This window comes from Trichechus manatus, unplaced genomic scaffold, assembly GCF_000243295.1.
Source record: "Trichechus manatus latirostris isolate Lorelei unplaced genomic scaffold, TriManLat1.0 scaffold00028, whole genome shotgun sequence".
Lineage (NCBI taxonomy): Eukaryota > Metazoa > Chordata > Mammalia > Sirenia > Trichechidae > Trichechus > Trichechus manatus.
In genome coordinates this window covers 18,826,790-18,853,915 of record NW_004443964.1, presented here as the reverse complement: position 1 = coordinate 18,853,915, position 27,126 = coordinate 18,826,790, and the positions used below count along the sequence as shown (strand labels likewise).

The 27,126-nt window shown below is 36.5% G+C and overlaps 1 protein-coding gene across 1 annotated transcript in view; it reads left to right on the top strand.

Annotated features, from left to right (window-relative positions):
• Positions 1–1,949: 1,949 nt before the first annotated feature.
• Positions 1,950–27,126, top strand: part of LOC111820181 (uncharacterized) — a 50,178-nt gene continuing 25,001 nt past the window's right edge. Inside the window, exons 1-12 of the mRNA XM_023729438.1 lie at positions 1,950–2,019; positions 2,710–2,814; positions 5,894–5,947; positions 6,415–6,519; positions 11,549–11,602; positions 13,895–13,999; positions 14,303–14,356; positions 15,052–15,156; positions 18,076–18,129; positions 22,052–22,156; positions 23,563–23,616; positions 25,627–25,731. Of these exons, the coding sequence (XP_023585206.1) occupies positions 1,950–2,019; positions 2,710–2,814; positions 5,894–5,947; positions 6,415–6,519; positions 11,549–11,602; positions 13,895–13,999; positions 14,303–14,356; positions 15,052–15,156; positions 18,076–18,129; positions 22,052–22,156; positions 23,563–23,616; positions 25,627–25,731 (970 nt within the window). The remainder of the gene's footprint in view (positions 2,020–2,709; positions 2,815–5,893; positions 5,948–6,414; positions 6,520–11,548; positions 11,603–13,894; positions 14,000–14,302; positions 14,357–15,051; positions 15,157–18,075; positions 18,130–22,051; positions 22,157–23,562; positions 23,617–25,626; positions 25,732–27,126) is intronic.

The window sequence follows — 27,126 nt, the reverse complement described above, 5'->3', positions numbered from 1 at the left end:
TCTAGATCAATTGGCATAACAAAGCTTATTAGGAAAATGTTCTACATCCCACTTCGGTGAGCAGCGTCTGGGGTCTTCAGAGCTCGCAAGCAGCCGTCTAAGATGCATCAATTGGTCCCAACCACCTGGAGTAAAGGAAAATGAAGAACACCAAAGACACAAGGAAAGTAGTAGCCCAAGAGACAGAAAGGGCCACATAAACCAGAGATTTCGTCAGCCTGAGACCAGAACCAGCTAGGTGCCCGGCTACCACCAATGACCGCCCTGACAGGGAACACAACAGAGAGTCCCTGACGGAGCAGGAGAAAGGTGGGGTGCAGAACTTAATGGTCTGAGACTGGAGGAACCCTGGGAAGCACGGCCCCCGGATTTTCTGTCAGCCCAGAACTAAAACAATTTCCGAGGCTAACTCTTCAGACAGGGATTGGACTGGACTGTGGGACATAAAGTGATACTCATGAGGAGTGTGCCTCTTAGCTCAAGTAGATACAAGAGACTAAACAGGCAGCTTCTGTTCGGAGGTGAGATGGGAAGGCAGAGAGGGTTAGGAGCTGGTGAATGGACATGAGGAATCGGGTGGAAAGGAGGAGTGTGCTGTCACAGTATGGGGCGAGCAATTAGGGTCACATAACTATGTATAAATTTTTGTATGAGAGACTAACTTGAAATGTAAACTTCATTTAAACTACAACAATAAAAAAAAGAATATTTGAGGGGAGAGAGGAGAAAATTATGAATGAAATCATAGAGCAACAAACAGAAATAAGGGTTAAAAGTAGTAGAAATTGTTAAATATTATTTGTACTATGTAAACTATGTACATCCTATATCTAAGAATTACATTTAATAAAGGTCTCAAAAGGTCTCAAACTGTAGATTGCGTACAAATCACCTACTCTCTCAAGATTCTGATCAAGAAAGTCTTGGTAGAGCCAATGAATCTTCACTTAATCAACTCTCCCTACACTTAATTTTTTTTGAATAGCTAACCTTAACAATACAGAGAAAAAATATATATTAGTACATTTTTTGGAATTCATAGATTTTTGCATAATCTTTAGCAACAGAATCTTGTGAAAACACTCTGTGACTGTGCCTTGAGATGATGCTGTAGACTGATTAATGGTTTAATAAGCATCCCAGAAGTGCTGGTTTACCTAAGCTTATCTAATATGATCTGATCATGCTTGAAGTCACTAAACTTTCCGCTTGCCAAAAAGTGGTCTCCTAATTCCTGCCCAACCCCTAACCCTTTTTCATAACTCTGTGTCTCATACGAGCCAAGCAAGACTATGTAAATGTCCTGTTGGAACTGGAATATGGCCCCACCCTAAATTATCTAGAGGGCAGTCAGTCCAGCTGAATGTCTCAAAATAAATATTACTGGAGTTTGCCTCTGCAAAATTACCAAGAACTGAGTTTCAAAAATACAATCAAAGAAACAAAGAAATGCCAGTAAACCAAAGGGATCCAAAAACAACAGTAGGTATATTAAAAACATTTTCAATAATTAGGAGGAAATAGATTTTTACATTTCAATGCAGTGCTCTGTTGTTGGGTCTGAAATGGTTCATAACTCAGTGATTCCTTTGACATTAGTGATTATGTACTGCCACTGAAACAGAGACTTTGTGTTGTTTACTGTTGTATCCTCAGCACTGAAAACAAGGCCTGGCACAGTAGGCACCCAACAAATATTTGATGATTTAAAAAATGAAAACATTTTCTTCTCCTCTTTTTCTTCTCTTCCACATCAATGAATAAGGAACAAAAAAGGACAAGTTGAATGAATAGAATAAATGTGTTTATCATATTTAGATTCTTTTCCTTTTTCTGCTTTTTGCCTATATGGACTGAAAATCAAAAGTCTAATTAGAAAATTATTAAATTTTTAAATCCCTATACTTCACAGTTTAAGAATTTTATGTAATTGAGACTCTATCTAAATCATGTCTTGTCTTGTAGACAAGAAAAGAGTTAAACTGAATGCACTTCTGGATGAAGTTCATGAATTTCTAGGTGAGTGAGAAGAAATAATGGGGAAGCATATTAAAAATGAGCTCTTAATGCTTAACCGAAAAAATGTATTTTAAAGTATTTCCTGTTACCTTTGTGGAGCCTTGTTGGCGCAGCAGTTAAGAGCTACGGCTGCTTAACCAAAAGGTTGGCAGCTGGAATCCACCAGCTGCTCCTTGAAAACCCTATGGTGCAGTGCTACTCTGTCCTATAGGGTTGCTATTAGTCGAAATCACTGGACAGAAGTGGGTACCATGTAATGCCTAAATAACAAGCTCTAGAGTCTCTCGAGTATATTTATTTTTCTCCTGTTCTAATAGAAAATGGCAAAGTAAATTACACATACAGGTAATATGATCATTGTGAACAAGCTCATAATACCGGCAAAATAAAAGGATAGAGCAGATATTGCATGCTGAAAGAATTGTATACACCAGCTAATTTAATGGACTGTTATAGAGCCCACAACTTTCTGTGTGCTGTGTTCCCGACATTGAAGAGCTCTCTTTTACCAAAAGTTCTATTTCTGAATCCTCCTTCTAATTCTGTGTAATTAGACAATGCTCAATGTTTCTGTTGCTTTTTATCCTACATTTTTATCCTATATTTGAGGGTGATGCCACACAGACATAGTTGATTTTTTGTTATTTAAAGTTTTAAATTTTACTTTTTACCATTGTTTTCTTTTTTAAGGAAATGAAGTTAACTATGATGACCTGGAAAATATTCTGGAAAACATAGGGTTAAGACTCCAACTGAAAGAAAACTCCGTGTTGATGAAAAGTTTGCCAATTGATGGTGAGCATTTAGCTACCAATGGGGTATTCACCTATGCAAAAAAAAGTTCATTCGTTGCCATTAGGTACTAGACATTATGCCAGACTCTGATTCACAAAGATGAATAAGACAAAGTCCAGATCTTAAAAGAATTCAATGTAGAGATGGAGAGCACATACAAAAAAAACCCACTGCACATTGTGATAAGTGTTGTAATATTAATAGAGATGTACTGCTATGAAAGTACAAAAGATAGGTTGACTAATGATGCCTAGAGACTCTGAGGCTTCACTGAGTGGATATTATTTCAAATGGGCCTGAAAGGTTTGACAGTAGGAGATGGAAAGAATTAAAAAAAAAAAAAAGGCACAGAGGTCTAGCCAACATGGCAAATTTGGGGCACCATGTATACTTTCATGCTGATACAGTACAGAGTACACAGTGGTACTCACAATATGTGGATTAATAAATTATTGATTTGAGTAAGACTAATCAGTTGTTTAAATATAATCCACATGTGAAATGCAGATAGTAATAATGCCTATCTACGAGGATGATTGTAAGGATCAAAAAAAATGGATGTGAAAATATAAATATGTTTTTTTAAATATTTAAAATACAAGATAAAGATGTTAGTTACTAGATATTTTAAAGAACAAACAATCATGTTTATTAAATAATTTCTATATTTTACATACATTTCTAGATTCAGGAGATATGAAGATACATGCCAGAGTCTTACTGCTCAAAATAAAACAGGGTCTTTGCACTCAAAAAGTTCATAATCCTAAAAAATGTATTTCTAATATGGGTCTCTGTGTAGTGAATCTTAAATCCCTAAGGCCTGGAAGTGTTTTTCGTATGCCCTCATGCTTAAATGACTATTTGTATCTAGATTCAAAGTTCCTTTCTTTTAACGTTTCAAATAATATTACTCTATTGCTTTTCTGCATCTAAAATTACTGTAGAGAAATCTGATGTAAATCTGATTCTTCTTCCTTTCTAGATGACCTACTTTTCTCTCTGAAGAATTTTAGAATTTTATCTTTTCTTTGATGTTTCTGAAGTCACTGTAATGTGTTTAGATTTGGAATTTTCCTTCTCTCTTCTATTTGAATCTCTATGAAACCTTTTAATATAAAGTCTTTCATCTTGCTTTGTTGTTATTGGGTGCCGTCAAGTCAATTTTTGACTCACTGGGACAGAGTAGAACTGCCCCATAGGATTTTCTTGGCTGTAATCTTTCCAAAAGCAAATCGCCAGGTCTTTCTCCCACGGAGCCACTGGGTGGGTTAAAACCACCAACCTTTCGGTTAGGAGACAAGCTTTTAACCACTGAGCTACCAGGGCTCCTTCATCTTGTTTTAATCCGGGACATTTTATTTTTTTTATTCAAATATTTTTCTCTTCTGTTTTTATTTTTCTCTCCTTCTGGAACTTCTGTTATCCAGAGATAGCATTTCTACTCCTATTCTCATACCTTATAGTTTTCTATCTCTTTATTCTTTTCTGCTGCCATCTAAGAGAGTTCCTCAATCTATTCAATCCATTAACTTTTCAGCTGTTTCCATTCTACTCCATCTCATCTACTGTTTATTTAGTTCAACTATATTTTATAACTAATATTTCCACTTTATTCTTCTTATAGTTGATAGTTCCTATTACATTTTGCTAATATCATTTCACGTCCTCACATGTATTTATCATTCTTATCTTAAAGTCCTGATCCTTCTTTTCCAATAATTCTGATTCAAATGTTACATGTTATTCAGTTTGTTTTCTTTTGAGGTAGTTGACTCTTTAGATAACAAGTTATTTTGGTCCTTGATCCCTTGTTCTCTTGGAGGTATCAGTACTGTGGTTGGAAATGTGCTTTAGGTAAGGGCCCAAGGCCAGGCTCCAGTCTGCATCAGCTCTTTTGGGCTTAAGGAGAAGCAAGGGAATGAACCCTAGGGCAGAGATACCCAAGCACCACTGATCATTCTCCTGAATTGATGCTGTTCCAAGTACCATCTCTGGTCACAGTTTCACCTTTATACTCTTATGGAGAAATAGAATGGGAAGAATGCAGTCTCTCTAGACTGTGATCCACCAGGCCTAAGGGTAGAGGATAAGATGCCTGAGGGCAGCTTGTCAGTCTGTACCTGTTTACATTAGAGCCTAGCTCCTGAAGGGTTTATGTGCTGCCCTGATGTTACCTTCCAGATGCCTGCTCTAATGGCCTAGGCTTTTCCTGCTGCTTTCTGTAGTGAAGAGGTAGGCATGGTAAGCTCAAAGTTATAGTACAGGAAGGCAAAGGCAGAAATTTTAAAAACTGCTTCCCCAATTGGTCTTCTGATTGCCACCTCTACCAGCCTTTCACCCTTGGCTGTAAACACACATACACTCCCCCGCCCCCACACACACACGAAAGTACAGCTTTCCATTTCCCCAGGGTTTATACTTTGTTCCCAAAATCTAAGTTTCCACTCAGACTTCAGTTTCTCCAGGGTGGAGCCAGCAATATATGCTAGTTCACCATCTGTATAGGAATAGAAACCAATATTTGAATTTCTGTAAAACATGAAGCCTATGATGGCAACAGATGACATTCTCACTAAGACATTATCTTGGAGAGGAGTTTATTTTTATGGGCTTATCAATGAAAATATCTAAAATCATACCCATTTGATATCATGTGCAAATTATATAGAAATACACAATATTAACATTCAAAGAAATCCTGTCATGGTCTTCAGATATTTTAGCTCAAGAATCCAGCAATCTCTTCACCCATGAGTCCCACAATATTTAATGTTATCCTTGGGAACATTAATATATGTGATCTTAAGCAAAGAGGGGTAGGAATGGAAAAATCAGAAGAAAAGAGAGATATGAGAAAGGCATGGCAAAGTACCACTAATAATTCTTTTGATTGTCATAAAAAAAGGAGCTAGATTTACTATCTGATGAGCTTTCTCCCATGCTTTGTCTAATTCTTACTTGAGATATAAATAGGAAATTTTTTTGAGTAAAATTATAAGAATTGCACTTTCTGAAATTGCTGATTTTTAAATTATCTTATCCTTACCACTTACCCGTGTCATGTCTTATCTTATAGCTGCTGGAAAGTTATATACGCATAAGTTGCTAGATGGCATAAAGTCTCTCAAAGGTGAGTGAGAAATCAGGTAAAACTGAGACTCTATGTTTTGTATTTACTTTTTAAAAACCACTCTTATTTGTTGGTGATGATAAATTTATCAATCTAATGTATTTAGTCAATGTTTTTGTTTCATAATTTCCTTCTTTAAACATAACTATCTTTGAAAAAATGATCTTTTATTCTATCACTGCGTTTTAAGTCCTATATTCTGATTAGAATTATAAAGGCATTATCTTGCCAGAATTCTCCAAACTAGCCTAACTTTAGTTCCTTCCTTATAAATGTCTCATGAGAGCTATAATCAGACCCTTTGACAAAAATGAGGGAGCAGGTTCTTTTTCAGACTCCCATGATAGCTCTTTTCACTTAAACTTTTATTGTTCCTTTGATTGTTCACCCTCTAATTAACGCATGGGCATGCCTAGCATTTTTCACTTTGTCATTGCTTTTCTCGTTTCCATCCCCTTTTTCCTAAGGAGTGAAGCTTAGCGTTGATAAGCTAGCACCCTTCGTAGAAAATATGGGCTTTCAGCTTGAGAAGGATGAATACGAAGACCTGGTGAACAGCCTGTCCATTGATGGTGAGCTACTCCTTCAGTGAAACTCTGGATTCATCTGAGAATTTCTAAAGTACACTTAGAGTTGTGTAGAAGCATAAAACAACAGAGAAAGAAGGGCCTAATCCTCACGAATTCATTAATTCATGCAGTGGATTCTGTTGAGTGCCTAATATACACTAGCTATTAGGAATATAAAAATGAAGATGATAGGTTCTCTGTCCTTTAGGAGTTCAAAGTCTAATTAGAGAGGCTTATATGCTGACATGTCACCATAATACTATATGATAGTGCTACACCACTAAAAAATCGTTCAGTGAAGTTCTAAAGGGGCAAACAGCTAAGTTTGCCAAGAAGAGGATCAGGAAAACGTATGTCAAGATGTGTAGAAAAGAAGCATTCCAGATAAGGAAAACAATGCATACAAAAGCATAATGCATACAAAGTCATGGAATATTAGGAAAGCATCAGGTATTTCCTTGTGACTAGCATGTACTCTTTATGTTATAAAGTGACAGGAAACAAGGCTAGAAAGGTAGGCTGTCAAGACTGGAAGGCCCTTTAATATAACCAGACTATAGAGTTTAACCATCATCTTCTTGAGTCAGTTTTGGTAATTTGTGCTTTTCTAGGAATTTATCCATTTCATCTAAGTTGTTTAATTTGTTGAAGTTGTTATAAAACCAAAAAAAAAAAAAAAACGAAAACCATTGCTGTCAAGTCAATTCCGACTCATAATGACCCTATAGAACAGAGTAGAACTACCCCATAGGGTTTCTAGGGAGTAGCTGGTAGATTCAAACTGCTGACCTTTTGGTTAGCAGCCTGAGCTCTTAACCACTGCTCCACTAGGGCTCCTGAAGTTGCTATAGTATTTCCTTATATTCCTTTTAATTTCTGCCAAGTTGGCAGTGATATAACCTCTTTCATTCCTAATTTTGGTCACCTGTGTCTTTTCTTGTTTTACTTACTCAGTCTAGCTAAAGGTTTGTCAATTTTGTTGATCTTTTCAAAGAACCAATATCAAGTTTCTCTATTATTTTTCTGTTTTCCATTTCATTGATCATTATTTATTATTCCCTTCCTTCAGCTTACTTTGAGTTTAGTTTGTTCTTCTTCTAGATTTTAAGGTGAAAGCTTAGATTATTGATTTGAGATGTTCCTTCTTTTATAATATAGATGTTTACAGCTATAAATTTTCCTCAAAGCACTACTTTAGGTGTATCCCATAAATTTTGATATGTTGTATTTTCATTTTCATTCAGCTCAGAATTTTTTCTAATTTCTCATGTGATTTCTTCTTTACCCATGGGGTATTTAGAAATGTGTTGTTTAATTTCCAAACGTTTGTGAATTTCGCAAATTTCCTTCTGCTGTTGATTTTAAATTTAATTCCATTGTGGTCAGAGAAGAGACTTTGTATGATTTCAGTCCTTTTAAACTGAATGAGATTTGTTTTACGTAGTAGCATATGGTCTGTTCTGGAGAATGTTCCACGAGCACTTCAAAAGAATATATATTCTACTATTGTTCAGTACAGTTTTCTAAAGATGCCAGCTAGGCCAAGTTGGTTGATAATGTTGTTCAAATATTCTTTATCCTTGATGATTTTTTATTTACTTGTTCTGTTCTTTTTTGAGAGTTGGATATTGAATTTTTCAACTATTATAGTTGAATTGTCTGTTTCTCCCTTCAATTTTAACCTACATCCTGTGGTATAAGCAGCGGTATATCTAGAGTATTTCTGTTTTGGAAAGTCAATGCTGATGGCAATGTAGAGGGCATTATTGGAAGCAAAGACTCAAATTTGAAAGATATTGCTATGGTCCAGTAAGAGATAATGAGGGCCTGGGAAATGGAAGTAAACTTGAAGATGGATAAGACATTGATTTAGGGAAGATTTTAGAATTAAAATTAATAGGACTTGGGAGCCCTGGTGGTGCAGTAGTTAAGAGCTCAGCTGCTAACCAAAAGGTCAGCAGCTCAAATGCACGAGCTGCTCCTTGTAAACCCTGTGGGGCAGTTCTACTCTGTCACATAGGGTCGCTATGAGTCAGAATCGACTCAGTGGCAGTGGGTTTGGTTTTGGGTTTTAATAGGAGTTGGGGACAAATGAAGCGTGAGTTATGAAAAAGAAGAAAAATTTTAAGAAGACAGAGATCTCTTAGTGTATGAGTGAGTCATCAGTCATCTCATAAGCCAATTAGAGAATTAGAGAGGTTCAGGTTACAATGTCAACATAGTAGTTTCAGTTTTAGACATGTTGAGTTTGATATTGCATGCGAAAGCTGGACGATGAATAAGGAAGACCGAAGAAGAATTGACGCCTCTGAATTGTGGTGTTGGCGAAGAATATTGACTATACCATGGACTGCCAAAAGAATGAAGAAATCTGTCTTGGAAGAAGTACAACCAGAATGCTCCTTAGAAGCAAGGATGGCAAGATTATGTCTCACATACTTTGGACATGTTGTCAGGGGGGATCAGTGCCTGGAGAAGGACATCATGCTTGGTAAAGTGCAGGGTCAGTGAAAAAGAGGAAGGTCCTCAACGAGATGGATTGACACAGTGGCTGCAACAATGGGCTCAAGCATAACAATGATTGTGAAGATGGTGCAGGACCGGGCACTATTTCATTCTGTTATACATAGGGTCACTATGAGTCAGAACTGACTCGAAGGCACCTAACAACAAACAACAATAGGACATTTAGTTAGAAATATGTATGAAGATGATTACAAATGAATACTGTAACCCATTATTTATCTTTAACTAGGAAGTTAGCAGTCCACAGATTTAGCACAGTTTAGCAACGTTCCAGAGCACTGATGCAAATATTAGCAGACCAAACCAAACCCACTGCCATAGAGTCAATTCTTACTCCTAGTGACCCTGTAGGACTGGGTAGAACTGCCCCATAAGGTTTTCAAGGCCATAATCTTTATGGAAGCCGACTTCCACATCTTTCTCCCACAGAGCAGATGGTGGGTTCGAACTGCCGACCTTTTTCGTTAGCAGCTGAGTACTTAACCATTGTGACACAAGGGCTCCTTAGCAGACTAAAAGGAGAAACAAATAAATAAATACATAAAAATAAATAGAAGGAGGGAATATTTGATAGGAAAAGTTTGAAAGTAAGCAAATAGCATAAGGAGGAAATAGTATTAAGAGAAAAACAAAAAAAGTGGGAGACGGGAAAAAAATGACAATACAGAAATTAGAATTGGTAGAGCTATCATTAATGTACATATATAATGTCCACATTTTAAATAGCAAATGTGAGATGAAAATCAGGACTAGGTTTAAAAGACTGCACTCAGTATATGAAAAGAAATCAACTTTACTCTCCCTTCATTTGGCTGAGCCCAACCTATTGCCGTTGAGTTTATTCCAACTCATAGCAACACTATAGGACAGGATAGAACCGCCCCATAGGGTTTCCAAGGGTGTAAATCTTTATGGAAGCAGACTGCCACATCTTTCTTCCACAGAGCTGCTGGTGGGTTTGAAACACCAACCTTTCAGTTAGCAGCCAAGCTCCATAACCACTGTACCACCAGCTCCTCTGTCTGAGCTCAGTAGTTATTAATTACAGAGCAGTCACAAAATACCAAGCCAACATGAATGACAAATTGTGGCAAAAAAATACCTTTTTCTAGATCCAGACACTATGAGCCAACAGATGAGGTTCTGGACTAGGAGTTCTACTTGCTAACCTAGAGTAAATTGTAAACAACACAAAACAACAAACTTCAGATGAAGAATAGCACTAATACCCAAAGTAATTTGCCTTTATATCAATCATACCTAGCATATGTTAGCATGGCCTCATAATAGTTGGACCTACAAGTATCCACTAGAAAAATTTTCCAAGATAATAGCTCTCTTGGGAAAAATAGCAAAATCCTGGGATTCATCCCACTGGTTCCACTTATTATATGGCATTGTGGAAAGAATTTGGAATCAGCTAGGCCTGGATTTAAATATCTCCTCTAAAAAGTCTTAGCTGTGCAAGGTTGGTCAAATGAATTCTTCCTAGTCTTAATTCTCTTCTGTTAAAATAAAATAATAGCTACCTTTCATAATTGTTGTAAGTTATTAGCATAGGGCTTATCACATAGTAAACATTGACTAGTAGCGTAACAGCCAATATGCATTCATCTCAACACAGTGCCACCTAGTTATGCCTTTGCCCTGATCAGAAGAAAGTAAATTTTCCATTTTTTCTATTACTTGTATATTTCCCAGCACTTTTGATCTACCTATAAAAAGATGTAGATACTTCTAGTTAGTTCATTGTCCATGTGTCTTGAAACTTAACTTGAATGCCAGAACAAAGAGTTTGGTTGTGGAAGTGTCATCCATCTCCCCGAGTACTAATTTTCAGGTCAACCCACGGGAAGTAGCATTAGAGATCTGTTTCAGGCTAACATGAGAATAGATAAAACATCTTCCTGTGAGTCACTGACCATCTATCAAGTTGTACCTCTAATACCTCATTAAAAGAAATACAAAATAAAGATATTTTTAAGAACCAAAATTTAATTTTTTTTCTTAAAGATATATTAGATTGACCAAAGTTTTTTTTTAATATTAAGTATGGTTAGTTGAAGAATGACAACCTCAGCTAAGTGTTACCTGTGGATTGAGTAAAGAAATAGGCATTGTTAATGCACCAAGCCAAATCTTTCTTATTAGAGAATTTGCCTCTTTTAAGTTGTTTGCTAACCTTATGATCAATAAAACAGAGTTCTCCCAGATCTGAAAGTAGGGCAGCAGGCAAGGTAGAGGCAGCTACTTTTTAAATGTCAGCTCAGCATTCTACTATGTGGCGTTTAGTATCTTAATAGAATAAAAAGTAAACGTTAGAAGGGTGAAGTATTCTTACAGTCAGAGCTTTGTCTTTCAACATTTCCATTTGAAAAGAAAATAGGATAAAATTTGAGAGCATAAAAATGTGCTGAATTTTGTGTTTTACTTCAGTGTATGATTTTTGTATCTTCTCTTTCTCTTCTTATGATTGTCTTATGACTAAAATTGTCTTATCTTACAGATGAAGGGATGGTTGAAACAAGTGCGATAATGGATGAAGGGAATCTTTTTACAGGTGGGTTAACTTCTTATTGAGTCCCAAGTATAAATCTACAAAAACCAGCCTTCCAGGATCTTGTATAGTTGGGGCAGGAAAAAGACATATAAATAAATGCAATAAAATGTTATAGATGCTATGTTAGAAGCCTATACAAAGTGAAGAAGGGGAAGAATGATCACTTCCACCTGAGGAAAAGAGATTGGGAAAGACTTTATTTTAATAGGAGCAAAACATGAGCTGATCCTTGAAAGATAAGCCAGACAGGCAGGGTAGGATGGACATTCCTGATAAAGAAAAAGGTATAAAAAGCACCAAGATGAGAAACAGTATGGAAATTTTTTTGGCATAACTGGAGCATGAAGTGCTGTTGGGAGTTTGGCAAGGAGTAAGCTTAAAGAGTAAGGAAGAAGATGTGGTAAACTGAATAATGGCACCAAAAAAAATCTACATCCTTATCTCTGAAACCTGTGAATGTTACTGTATATGGGGAAAAAGAACCTTGTAGATGTGATTAAGTTAAGAATTTTGAGATGGGGAGATTTTCCTGTGTTATCCAGGTGAGTCTTAAACATAATCACAAGTGTCCTTAGAAGAGGAAGATTTGATGACAGAAAAAGAAGGCAATGTGACAACAGAAGCAAGATGCTATGCTACTGGCTTTGAGATGTAGGAAAAGGCCATGAGCCAAGGAATGTAAGTGGACTCTAGAAGTGGTAAAAGGCAAGGAAACTTGTTCTCCCCTAGGGCCTCCAGAAGAAACCAGCCCTGCCAACACTTTAAGTTTAGCCTAGTGAAATTAATTTCTGACGTCTGGCCTCCAGAACTATAAGAGAATAAATCTGGATTGTTCTAGGCCACCAAGTCTGTGGCAGTTTGTTACAGCAACAACAGGAAACTAAAATCAGGGAGAAATCATGGGGGGCTTTGGATACCAAATAAAATAATATGAATTTTATTCTGTGTGCATTGGGGAGTCATTCCAGGATTTTAAGCAGAATAGTGTGATTAGATTTGCAAATTAGAGAGATTACTCTAGCAGCAGTATGGAGAATAGCTGGAAATGTGTGTTCAAGAGTAGAGTCAGGGAAACCAGCTATGAAGCAAATGTATGTAACTGTCCATGCAAAAGATAATAAAGAGTAGAACTAAACCATTATGTATGAGAATTGAGGGGAAAAGGTGTTTATAAGAGATGTTAAACAGTTATAGAATCTATGGGATTTGGTTACCGCAGGCAGGTGTAGAGATTGGTAGAGTTGGGTAGTTGAGTGGGTGATGGTGACATTCATCAAAATAAGGAATTTGGTAAAATAGATTTAGAAGGAAAGATATGGTTTCCATTTTGGTCACTTTGAGTTTGCAGTTCCTGAAACATCTAAGGGGAATTGAACACTAGGTAGTTGAGTATATGAGTCTGAATCTGAGACTACCTCTTTTTTGAGTCAAGTAGGCCTCAAGTTAGGAAGGATGCAGAAATAGATAATCTAGGTAGATGTGGGAGTAAAATTCAAAGGCATTTAACTGAAAGCTTTAATTTTCTGTGTAACATAGAAAACAGAATCATCTACTAAAAGAAATGGCACAGTGGTGCGGTAGGGAACTTCGAGGAGAGTGCTGATGATTTTGGTTAACTTTGGTAGAGAATAGGAACTAGAGTTGATGAGGAATACATGAAGCCATGCTGAGAACTGCCAAGAGTCTAACCATGGTAGGATATCATAAATAAGTAGTGACGACTTTTCACATAATTATATGATATTCCTTAGTTGGACCAAGATAGGAGATTTTCAAGGCTGATGTGCCAAAAGAATGAAAGCATAAAGACGTTAAAAGTGTAGCCAAGAGAATGGTTAAGTGGCTAGCATTAGTAGGGAAGGAAGTGAAGTTATGATGGAAATTATGAACTTGGAGAAAAGTGAGAAGGGGGTGGGGGGAATGAAGTTCCTATAGACACTATAATGGGTGTGGTAGGAGTTAAGAAGTAAAAGAAGTGGAAGAATATGAGGTTCTGGCCAGAAGTTGGCATGTTAGAATTTAAAGTTTTAGAGGTAAAGCATTCCAGGTGATGACAAGGTTTAGGATGTGTCTGTGATGAATTTCAAATTTAGGAAATAATCATTGAGGATAAAGAGGTCAGGAAATTTGGAGTCCCGGTTGTTGGATGGGTTATCCATATAAAGGCTGAAATTCCCTGTGATGATTCCAGGAGTTTGGAAATGATACTACATAGCCGTGGGTAAGATTTTCTGTAATATAGAATCAGCATTATTCCAGTTTTCAACTATTACTACTTTTTACTTTTTAAAGGTGAGAAGGTTGATACTAATAACCTGGAAAATTTTCTGGAAAATATTGGGATAGAGCTCACAGAAGATAAAGGCATGGAACTACTGAACAATCTGCCAGTTGATGGTGAGCATTAAAACTATTAGAGTAGGCTTCAAGGAAGGCGGAGAATATAGACTTTTGTGCCTAGTAGTCCCTTACATTCTCCTGTCCACCACCACAATGATAGATTTACCAAACAAGAGTGTTTTCCATTAGTGAGTTTTATTCTTGAAAGTGAAGTAATATAATATTTAAAAGTCTATGAAAAAACACATTTAAAAGTCTATGTTTCTGGGATAAAATATTCAAAAGTCTATGTTTCTGAAATTATGAATATTCTGTACTACTTTTAAATATCTGAGACTAGAATTTTTCCCTGTCTTACAGCCAAAGGAAGGGTATATAAGAACAAATTGATGAAAGAAGTGGCATGCCTCAAAGGTGAGTGAGAAGCATGATGAAAAGGCAGATAAAACTGAGATCCTTGAGCTTTGCCCATGTTTTTAAAAATTCTCCCTCTTTTACAATTTTCAGATTATTAGCCCTGCTGTCACAACTGTTTATTACTTTTATCCTTTACATGCTTTAGATACACTACAGTCACCAAGATGGTTTACTACAGTAGTTCCCAAATAAAGTTGGGCATCAGATCACCAGGGGGAAAAAATTTTTTAGCGTTCCGATCACTAGACCTCTTTCCGGTCATATTGATTTTGAATTTTCAGAGACAGTTCCTAGAATTGTATGTTATTCAAGGTTCCCCAGGGAGTTATGATAAACACTTGGGCTGGCATTTGGGAACTGCTGGTTTATAGCCCTCTGTTAATTTAGCAGATTTCAAATCCTACTATCTAGACACATTTATAAAGAGTGATTTTGGCCTTTGCCATGACTTAAGAGACATGTCTAACTCCTCTCTTTTTTCTTTTAAAAGTTTCTCCTAAAAGCCATAACAGAATCCCTTGGGTCATGGTGTAGGATTCCTGACTTAGCCAAAAAAACCATTTTTACTTGAATATTTTAATTGTTCTTTGCTCTTCATTCTCTATACAATATTGATGCCTAAGCATGAGCTAGAATGATCCACTGTTTACATCATACAAATATTTCTCATCTCTATCGCCTTCTTTCCTAAGGAATGAAGGTGTCATCAAGTAAGATAGGAAATTTCATGGAAAACATGGGAATTGATCTCAAGGAGAAAGAAGTCCAGGAATTGAAGGATGACCTAGCGGTTGATGGTGAGAGTCTTGGATATTAATATACTTCTTAGGAAAATTTTAGGTATGAGGCTAGTATCAGGGCTGGAATGACTGAAGATAAGATAGATATGAAAGGGAGAAAAATAAAGAATAAGGTTTTCACCATAGCTACCAAACTGAGCCCAGTGGCTACCACTTTGGAAGGATCACCGAAGATGCTGCCCAACACAAATAGCAAGTGTCACCCTCCATGTAATACCATAGGAAACACTAAAGTTTAGCAAGAATACTCAGGATAATAATCTTTGAGTCCCTCCTGTTGGTCTAGAATTAAATAGCAATGACCAAGATTTACATAGTCCTTACATGTACAAGACACTATACTCAGCACTTTACATATATCAACTGTTGGAATCTTGCAAACACATCTCTAAGGTAGGTTCTATTTTTACCCCATTTTATCTATAAGGAAACTAAGGCACAAAGAAGTCAAGTAGCTTGTCCAAAATCAGAGAGCTAGTAAGTGGTGGAACTAGAAAAAGAACTGAGGCAATCTGACTCCAGAAACTGTCTCTTAGCTATTACATTATACTGCCATGAACTACTAGAATAACAAATTTAAGAAGGTATATAGTAATGTTGGAGCCCTGGTGATGCAAGGGTTAAGAGCTTGGCTGCTAACCAAAAAGTCAGCAGTTTGAATACACCAGCTGCTCCTTGGAAACCCTATGGGGCAGTTCTACTCTGTCCTATAGGGTCACTATAAGTCTGAATAGACTCAGTGGCAATGGGTTTTATAGTAATTTTACCAATGGAATTAATTAAACTTGTAATATGTTAAACTTGTCTCATGCTAGTGGAACTGAGAAAAATTCATCAGAAAATTTTGAGGGGCATCTGACGCCTTAAGGAAGTAATAAAAATATAAGATTAAACCAAGTAAATGTTTTTCAAAATCAGCAGCACCTTTTGTTCTTTGATTCCATAAACTTTAATTGAATGCTTATGATGTGCCAGGCACTGTTCTAGGCCCTTGGGACTGTTGCCCTAATAAGAGGTAAATAGTTTTTTTCCAAAAATGACTTTTCTTCAGTTTTTAAATCCTATTCATAGTTCTTTTAATCTACCAATGCAATCTACATAGTTGTGGCTCTCCTGTTTTCATGGTATCCTGGAACATGAGAAAAGATACCCGCACAGTCTGGGATCTTAAAAGCCTGTGAGCAGCCATCTAAGATACTCCACTGGTCCCACCCTGTCTGGAGCAAGAGACAAGGAAGAAAACCAAAGACATAAGGGAAAGATTAGTCCAAAGGACTAATGGACCACAACTACCACAGCCTCTATCAGACTGAGTCCAGCACAACTAGATGTTGCTCAGCTACCACCACCACCGACTGCTCTGACAGGGGTTACAGTAGAGAGTCCCAGACAGAGCTGGAGAAAAATGCAGAGCAAAATTCTAACTCACAAAAAAGACCAGACTTACTGGTCTAACAGAGACTGAAGAAAGCCTGAGAGTATGGCCCTGGACACGCTTTTAACTCAGTACTGAGGTCAGTCCTGAGGTTTACCCCTCAGCCAAAGATTAGACAGGCCCATAAAACAAAATGAAACTAAATCGGCACACCAGCCCAGGGGCAAGGACAAGAAGGTAGGAGGGGACAGGAAAGCTGGTAATGGGGAACCCAAGGTCGAAAAGGGGAGAGTGTTGACATGTCATGGGGTTGGCAACAAAAGGGGGGAAAAAAGATATCAGCACAATGATGTAAAGTGTAAAGCTATCGATCTAATCCTCGTGGACTACCTTATACATCTGTGGAATCATTTGCAGATAGAATGGAATATACTTCAGGGGCCCAAAGGACCTCATTGGAGCTAATTGGAGACACAGAAAGTGAAGGACATTATGGCATCTATCCTTTACAGGCACAGACTTTTATCCAATAAAAGATCTTCTTCATCCTATTTAAAAGTTATCATATAACAATAATCATATTAATGACAAGAAGAGATTGTAAAGTAAAAATTTTAAAAGAATACCAGTAAAAGATTGGCGTAAGTGAAAGTGTACAAAAAAAGAACAAACAAGGATAAATTCTGCATCTAAGACCCTGGAATATATACTGGTTTTAAGGTTAATTCATTCTCTATAATATGTTTGCATTTTGCTAGAACTTAATAATATAGTAAACATTTATGGAGCATCAATCTTGTCCAAACTATTAAACTAAAGGCTGGGTAATGGTGGGAGTACAAAGTAATTCTTGGTATCTCACCCTCAGGGTAAGATAGTCAATGTTTCTCAAACTTGCAATTTTACAAATTCTTTAAAATGTGTCCGTGGACCTCTAGAGGCGTCAGACTTTAATTTGAGAAATACTACCTAAAGAAACTAAGTTCATGGGCTATGAAAATGCCTTTCATTTGAGAATGGTCACTGCAAAACAAGTTTTGTCATCGTAACTGGGACTTTAACATGATGATTATCATTTTGGCAACCTAAGAGCAGCCAGACATGCATACCAACACACTGTCCTCTTAGGGGATCGCTTAGTGCCGAGAAGTAAAGTCGGCACTGAAAAAACGGAAACATCATTGCCCAAAGGTAGAGTTGGCACTGAAAAAATAGAAACACCATTTTTAAACAATTTTTTTTTAATTTTCAAAAAGTGTCAGACCCCTGTCTAAGAAAGACTAACCTAATAGATAATAGACTGTCCCAAAGGAAGGACAGTGCTTTTAAACCTTGCTCTAGCACTGTGCTGTATGCATTTTGATAGTTTATAGGCTAGAGAGCAGAAGCTATAGAAATTAAATTGATGAGTATCTAATGTGAAAAAATAATAAACTTCTAGGTAAATGCTTTTAAATGGTTGAATTTTAGGTTTCTGTTTCATAATTTAAGGGTTTTATGTCATTTTTCCAAAAATCTTTTTATGTTTTTTTGTCTCAAAGATAATGGGAAGATTGATTTGAATGTGTTGATGGATAAAGTTAAATGTGTTACAGGTGAGTGAGGTGTTACAGTTAGTATCATATTATGTGAGCTTAAAGTTTTATATGGAACTATATTTTAAACACAATATTTTTTCCTCTATATCTTCATTTAGCAACCATTTATTGAGTATTTACTACATGCCAGGCATTGTTCTAGGTATTTAGGATATACCAGTGAGCAGAAGAACCCTGCCCTCATGGAGTTTACATTCTAGTAGGGGAAACAATCAGTAAGCAGTAAACATAATAAATAAGTACATTATATAGTATGTTAGGTGATAATGCTGTGAAAAAGAATGGTAGAAAAGATAAAGGGGATTGGGAGAACAGGATGTGTTAGGGAAGGGGACAGTTGTGATTTTAAATAGATAATCAGGCCTCACTGAAAAGGTGACATTGAGCAAACACTTGAAGGAGGTAAAGGTTTTCACCATGTGGGGATTTCTGGGAAAAGAATATTGCAAGCAATGAGGACACAGAGACAAAGGCCCAATGGTAGGAGCATGCCTGGAGTATGCAAGGAACAGCAAGAAGGCCAGAGTAGTTGAAACTGAGTAAGAAAAAAAGTAATAGGAGATGGAAAGAGAAAGATAATGTAGTGAGATCAGTCCGGGCCACCAAAGCCTTGTAAGGTCTTGGGCTTTTTTCTGAGAGAAATGGAAAGCCACTGCAGGGTTTAGAGCAGAGGCATACTGTGAAGTTTTAATCAGGTCTTTCTGGATTCGGTGTTGAGAATAGACTGGAGGGAGGTGGGGAAGCTGGGAAACTATTTAGGGGGGGTTTGGAGAGATGATGGAGACTCAAACCAGGTTGGTAAGCAATGGAAATGATGAAAAGTTGCTGGATTCTGGATATATTTTTAAAATAGAGTGAATAGGATTTCCTGATGGATCAGATGTAAAGTCTAATAAAGATGAATTAAATGTTCTCATCCTCTCCCCAGAATAAAGAGAAGCAAAGTCTCCATCTCTGGGAAATAGTCATACTATCTATCTCTGGGATATATTTATTATTTCTCAAAATTAATCACAGCACTATCTTAATATTTTGTCACCTAAAGATTAAATTGTAAAATTAACTTATAACAAAAATTTTATTTAAATTAAAAATGTAAGAAAGATAGAAGGAAATCTATACAAATATATATATATATTCACTTATCCACTGTTTTCTGGTCTCTATTTTTGTTGAGAAGTCATCTGTATCTATTCATTGTTTCTTTACAGTTAATCTCTTTTTCTCTTGTAACTTCTAATACTATCTCTAGATGTTCTCTAGTTTCATTATGTGTCCAAGTATGGATGGACTTCTTTTCATTTTTCCTGCTTAACTCTTGTGATTCCTGAAACTGAAAAGTCATGCTTTTCATCAGTTCTTAAAAATGCTCAGCCTTTATGTTTCAAATATTGTCTCACCTCTATTTTCTCTTTTCTTGGCTTTGGAAACGCCTGTTATACGGAGTCCCTGGGTGGTGCAAACTGTTAATGCACTTGGCTGCTACCTGAAAGGTTGGAGATTCAAGTCCACCCAGAGGCACCTGGAAAGAAAGACCTGGCGATCTACTTCCAAAAAACTCAATCACTGAAAACTCTATGGAGCACAGTTCTACTCTGAAACACATAAGGTCACGTGAGTCAGAACTGACTCAACATTACTGAGTTTTTTTATTATATGTATATTGGGCCTTCTCATTCTGACTGTCATACCTCTCTCTCTTTGTATTTTCCAAATTTTTATCTGTGTCCTAAGTTTTGGGAATTTCTCAAATCTCTCTTCCAGTTCACTAATTCTCTCTACAGATGTTCTCATATACTATTTGCCCACTGGGATCTTAATTTTTTGTCCACTGGGATCTTAATTTTAATAGCTATAATTTTATTTCTAGGTATTGGCTTTAGTTCTTTTTCAGATTAGCCTGGTTTTTTACACAATTTCTTGTTCTTGTGGTTCTATACTTTCTTTTCTCTTTAATGTATTTTAAATATGTAATGTTTCAAATCTATCTTTCTATCTCATGTGTCCAAGGACTCATCTGCTTCTGCTTGGGCTTTAAAACCAAAGCTGTTACCAGATCTTATCAGATACCTCACCAGGGTTGTCTCCATACCAGATTAAGTGCATATCAATCTGGCTCTTAAATATCTCTCCACTTCTTGAAACCAAATATTTTTCTTTATTCCTTGTAAGCTCAGCCATGCATCTATAATTATTTTTATCATTTTTTGAAATCCATTTTAGGTATTTAGAGCAGGTGTATTTCAGCACATCCTACTCTTTTGTCGGAAACAGAAGTTGTGTCCTTATTTCTAAATAGTTTATAATCTCAGTTTCAACTTCCTTTTTAATCCAGAAATTAGAGTGTTTTATTTGTAATTTCCAAGTGGACAGAATTTCTTAAATCTCTTTATATGGTCAATTTAAAATTTTATAAAATTATGATTATAGAAGATGTTCTAAAGCAAGGTCAATTTTAGTGAATGTTGCAATAATATTTGCACAAAAGGACATGGTCATGTTTGTTAATTATGTTTTTCTTTTTTTTTAACATGTTAATCAGTCTTACTGTCTGTATTCTCCCATCTAAAACTGTTTTGTTCACATGGTAAACACTCAGTAATCATCAAGTGTATGAAATCTGAATCAAGAATACGTTTTGCTTCACTGATGCTTAAACAATTCTTTCATTCAACAAACATTTATTTGATTATTGGCTGTATTCCAGGTATTATGCTAAAATTTTAGAGAAGGACATGCTCTCTGCCTTCCCAAAGCTTACAGCATAGTTATGTAAATATAAATTCACTCCAGTTGGAGATTATTACAGCTTTTATTGTCATTTTTTAAATCTGTCCCCTAATTCAGGCAAAAGAAGAAAAATAAAGGGAACGGAACAGGGAAGGATTAGAGGAGAAAGAGGAAAAAGAAGAAAAAGAATATAACTATTATCTTAGTGGTTGAATTATTTATATTAGCCATCAAATACCATCTAAACTGATGAGAAATTATGCAGTCCTGATTTTACATACTGTGTGATATTGTCTTATACACAATATTATAAGAAATTCTCTTTTACTTAGGTTAAAAGAAAAATTTCTGGCTCCCCTCCTCAACTCTGAATAGCTAAACATGCCTCCATTATGCCTTGCTTTTACCCGCTACAGCTGGGAAGGATATTTCATATGTATAGATTGATGATATGTTATCATATCATGCATATGGCACAGGACCAGGCAATGTTTCGTTCTGTTGTACATGAGGTCACCACGAGTCAGAGCTGACTTGATGGCAACTAGCAACACCAGTGTTAGCATAATACAAAAATATTATAGGTATACATCATTTAACGTCTGTTCGGGCAGCATATGACCGCACTCAAGTATCTGAGTGCCAGGACGCCAGACCCCATCTTGAGAAGCTCCACTTCTGCCCAGCTGCTGCACGTGGCCTGGAAGCCACATAGTGTGCAGCGATAGAGGCCCAGGTCCAAACTCCAACCTCAGTCCCCCTCAGCTCCCGCATTTTGTCCAGTGTGGTCCCATAGGGCAACATGGAAAGCTATGCACCCTGGAAACCCCAGCCCTGGCTTGGACACCCACGGCTCCTTTGGCCCGCACTGTTCCCTCCCTGGGCATGTTCTCACAGAAGAGCTGGCCTTTCCTGCTGCTGGCTTAGTAAAGAAGGCAGCAACAGCGGCAGAACCCAACCGAGTGCTCACCTGAGGCATCTGCAGCAGAAGCTGCCTGGGCCACGCACTGCACAGCAGCCCCTGGGCCAGAGTGCCCTCAGGAGCCCCACGCCCTGTGGACACGGATGCTCACACAAGGTCCAAATCACATAATGTGCTGTTTCACAGAACATACTGTGGACATTAAGCGATGCATACCTGCACATGATTCTTATATTCTCACTTGAGACTTTTTTCCTCTTTCTGAAGGAGAGAAGATTCATACTGGGGATGTGAAAAACATTTTGAAAAACATGGGAATAGAGATCACAGATAAGGAAAACAAAAAGCTGCTGAAAACTCTGCCAGTTTCTGGTAAGCATTTAAGTGTGTTCTACTTCAATGATGTCTAAAAATGTATTCATTTATTGAAGATCTGATGTGTAAATGACACTATCCTAAACCCTGGGAGAACAAGGCCGTGTCAGTTTCCCCAGGTCTCTGCCCTCTTAAAGAAAACTCAAGGAAGTTTGGTTTTAGGGTTTTGTATTAGGAAATCTAATATTTGAAACATTTTATGTCAATTAGAAATATATTTTTTAAAAAGACCCAATCCTAGCATTTTTTAAAATCCCATTATCATTCAGATTTTGGTTTAGGAAACACAAATTTCTTCAGTCAGAAGTCACATTATAGGACAAACAAGTTATCTTGTCCCCTTGGGAGAAATCTAACACCTAAGGTATAAGGAACCTTGGTAGCACAGTGGTTAAGGGCTCAGCTGCTAACTGAAAGGTCGGTGGTTCGAACCCACCAGCCGCTGCACAGGAGAAAGATGTGGCAGTCTACTTTTGTAAAGATAACAGCCTCATCTGGCTACCACCAACAACCACTCTGACAGGGATCACAACAGAGAGCCCCAGACAGAGTGGGAGAAGAACATAAAACAGAATTCAAATTCATGGAAAAAGGCTAGACTTATTGATCTGACAGAGACTGGAGGAACCCCCGAGACTACAGCCCCCACCCCCAACACTCAGCTAACCCAAAACTGAAACCATGCCTGAAGCCCACTTTGCAGACAAAGATTAGACGGGCCTATAAAACAAAAACTACACACATGAAGAATGTGCTTCTTGGTTCACTCAAATACACAAAATGGGCAACTCTTGCTCAAGAACAAGACGAGAAGGAGGAAGGGACAGGAACTGGACAAATGGACACAGGGACCCAAGGGTGGAAAGTGGGAGCCTGCTGTCACATTGTGGGGATTGCAACCAATGTCACAAAACAATATATGTATAAATTTTTTAATGAGAAATTAACTTGAGCTGTAAACTTTCAGCTAAAGCACAAAAAAACAAACAAACAATTACAGCCTTGGAAACCCTATGGAGAAGTTCTGTTCTGACCTATAGGGTCGCTATGAGTCAGAATCAACTTGACGGCAATGAGTTTGATTTTTCTTTTTTGTTTTTTTGTTTTTTGGTTTAAAGTATAAGTTGGAAGAAGAAGAAAAGGGAGAAGGATGGGAAAGGTGAAGAAAGAAAAAATGAAACCAAATTAGAGAAGAGAAAATGAGAAAGACAGACCTATGTGTATTTCAGCACAGGGCATGTCACTAACAATAGCCTTGTATTCCATCCAGTGGATAGAGTCTAAATATCTTTATTTCATTGAGGGCAAATTGTGATAAATTTCTAAATTATCCCTTTCTGTAAGTATATACCTTTATTTTTATGAATCTCCAAAAATACAATAAATTATATTTTATCTTACAGCTGATCAAAAGGTGTTTAAGAAAAATGTAGTGGATGCTGTGAAATCTTTCAGAGGTGAGTGAGAAAAACGATAGGGACAATAAAATTTAAGATTATTCTAATTGTTCTATGCTGATTATATAATCTGAAAATGATGCTCTTATTCAGTGATGGATTTGAAATTATGCATTTATTAATAAAAATATTTGAGTACTTACTGTGTGCTGGGTGTTTGAGAGTAATCTGGATATTTATAGTAACATAAACAAAAAGTAATTATCCATAATCCCAAGTAATATTATCTTTTTATTATAGTTGCCTCTGTTCTTTTTTCTATATATGTGTGTATGTTTTTAATTAAATTCTTCTGTATATTTATGCATCCTACATTTAATCCTAAACTTTTGGTATAATAATTTTACCATGTCATTTAGAAATTACTTGAAAATATCCTTTTTAATGACTGCATCATCTGGTTGTGTTATAACTTAATCATTCTTCTCTTGTTGAACATTTAGGTAGTCTCTGATGATTTCCTCTTATACATCTGTGATCTTTGTACATGAACTTTGATCTAACTTTAAAGCCATTTTCTTTGGAAAGATTCCTCCAACCGGAATTACAAGGACAAAAAATTTTAACATGTTTCATGCATACCTCAATTTGCATTCCATAAAAAATTATATTAATTTACACCTCCATACATAGTAAATGGGAGGAGCCCTGGTAGCATAGTTGTTAAGCACTCGGCTGCTAATCGAAAGGTTGACGGTTCAAACCCACCACCAGCTCCATGGAAAAAAGAAGGTAGCAATCTGTTTCTGTGAAGATTTACAGCCTAGGAAACCCTATAGAGTAGTTCTGTTTTGTCCTATAGGGTTGCTATGAGTTGAATCTACTCGACGGCACACAACAACAACACCACATAGTAAATGAGAGTACCCATTACCGTTATCCTGGCCACAATAGATTATTTTCAATCTTTTTGATCCTTGTTAATTTTATAGATGAAAAATGGGACCTAATTATTGTTCTGACTGTTACATCAAGGAAGTTGAAAATGTTTTTCTATCATGTCTTTCAATCTTTGAATTATTTGCCCAGGTCTTTTGTCCAGTATCATCTTGGAGTCTGAGCATGTTTCCTATTCACTTTAATGACATCTTTATAAATATATAAAGATATTGGCATAGGTTTAGTAAATATCTTCTCAGTTAGTTATTTGCATTTTTATTTTGTTATATTGTTTTTTTAACAACATGCTTATGAGATATAATTCACATACCATATATAATTCATTCAAAATGTACAACTTAATGATTTTTAATACATTCACAGAGTTGTGCAACCATCAACACAATCAATTTTAGAACATTTTCATGAGACCAAAAGAAAGCCCCAAACCCATTAGCAGTCACTCCCTATTTCCCCTCAACCCTCCCAGATCTAGGCAAACTCCAATCTACTTTCTGTCTGTTATAGTTTTATATACAGCTGTTTCCCATTTTTATATATTTAATTATATATTAATGGGTTTGGTTTTGGTTTTTATACTAAACACATCTTTAAAAACTTTAGTGTATGTTGTTACCACCTAGAGAGCATGTAAATAATCATAAACATTTTGTTTTGTTTCTCTATGAATTCATTTTTTACATTTAATTATTTAACTCATCTAAAATGTATACATTGGCTCTTTGTAAAACCTCATGTTTCATAGTGAGCTGATATCTGATCATTAATCCTGCTACACCAATGGTTTTCAGTAATTCTGCCTCATTAACTAGCATTCTCCTTTATGTACAATTACATTTAGGAGATAATTTATTGTTACTGTAGCAAGTTTCAAATCTTACTTTTTGACCAGTAGCATGGTTTGGTTGTTGCCTTTGCCTAATTTTCCAGAGTTGCCTAACTCTTTCTTTACACCTCTCACCATATGAACTTCTCCCAGAAGTTTAGTTATGGGAGCATGTTCTGTTCCTGACTCCCATACTGACTTGTGCTTTCATTTCTAGGTAGAGGTTGATACCTGCATTTTGCATTTTGTGACATCATTTTCTACTTCTTCTTATCTTTATTAAGGAGGGAAGACTAATGTCAGTGACCTGAAAAATGTTCTACAAAACACTGGGTTCAGACTTGAAGCGAAAGAAATCCAGGACCTGCAAACCCATCTACCAGTTACTGGTGAGCATTTCAGACACCTTTATCCAGTAGACAGTGACTAGCCAACTCTGAAAGCAGTGAGTAAAGACATGTTGGAGAGAGAAAAACTGAAAGCAGAGATACAATTAAAAGACTATGGCTAAGGTCTAGATGGTAGGGCCTCATAACGTCTATATGAGAAGGGCCTTACCTAGGAGACCACAGTGATAGTATGTGGGGGAAGACTAATTTGATGGGGTAGGTGAAAGAGAGGGAGATACTAAAAATACGAACCAGAGATTTATCACTTGTATGATTGCCACAAACTAAAGAAAGAGAAAACAGCAGAGGGAGTAGAATGAAGAAAAAAAAATATGCATTTAACACATGATTAAATTCGAGGTACTTACAGGACATTCAGGTACGAGGTATCAGACAACAACTGAAAATGCATTTCCTAACTATTATTTTTTTAATTTATTTTAATTTTTGTTGTTGAGAATATACACAGCAAAACATATAGCAATTCAACAATTTCTACATGTATAATTCAGTGACATTGATTACATTCTTCAAGTTGTGCAACCATTCTCACCCTTTTCTAAGTTGTCCTATTATTGTTATTAATCTTTAAGTAAGGTGTCTTCAACCCATGAAACCATCATCGGGGTTAAAACAATGTCTCACAGTGTTCGTAAGAGCCCAGGAATACCAAAGGAGTAAAAAGACACAATAGAGGAAAGTTTGAGAGAAAAAGAATGTAATTAAAGTGTAGGATAAGGAAGAAAGAGGTAAGAGAAAGATGGGGGAAGAGTATGAGAGAAGAAAAAGGGGAGGAAAAGATGATATAAAGATGTATGCATAAAGATATAGACTGACCATTTTTTGAAACTGAAAACCTGAGATAGTATCAGGGTTGAAATGCAGGGACTCAAGATTGAAGAAAAGGAGGGGAGTAATCTCTTCTTTCTTTACCAGCACCCACTAACTGAGCTTGGTAGCTAGCATTAGGATACTGATTGCCAAGCACAAAGGGCTGGTTTCAAGATTCTTAATAAACAACATGAAACTCTAAGCACTAGAAAGAATATCTTTTGTACTCTTCAGTCAAAGATTAGACAGGCCCATAAAACAAAACAAGATTAAATGGGCACACCAGCCCAGGGGCAAGGATGAAAAGGCAGGAGGGGACAGGAAATCTGGTAATGGGAAACCTAAGGTCAAGAAGGGGAGAGTGTTGACATGTTGTAGGGTTGGCAACCAATGTCACAAAACAATATGTGTATTAATTGTTTAATTAGAAGCTAGTTTGCTTTGTAAATCTTCATATAAAGTACAATTAAATATATATATATTTAAAAATATTGATTGCTAATGATTTTATTGTATTAAAAACTATAGAAGTTACTTTCAAAAACTAATTTTAATAAAATTAGT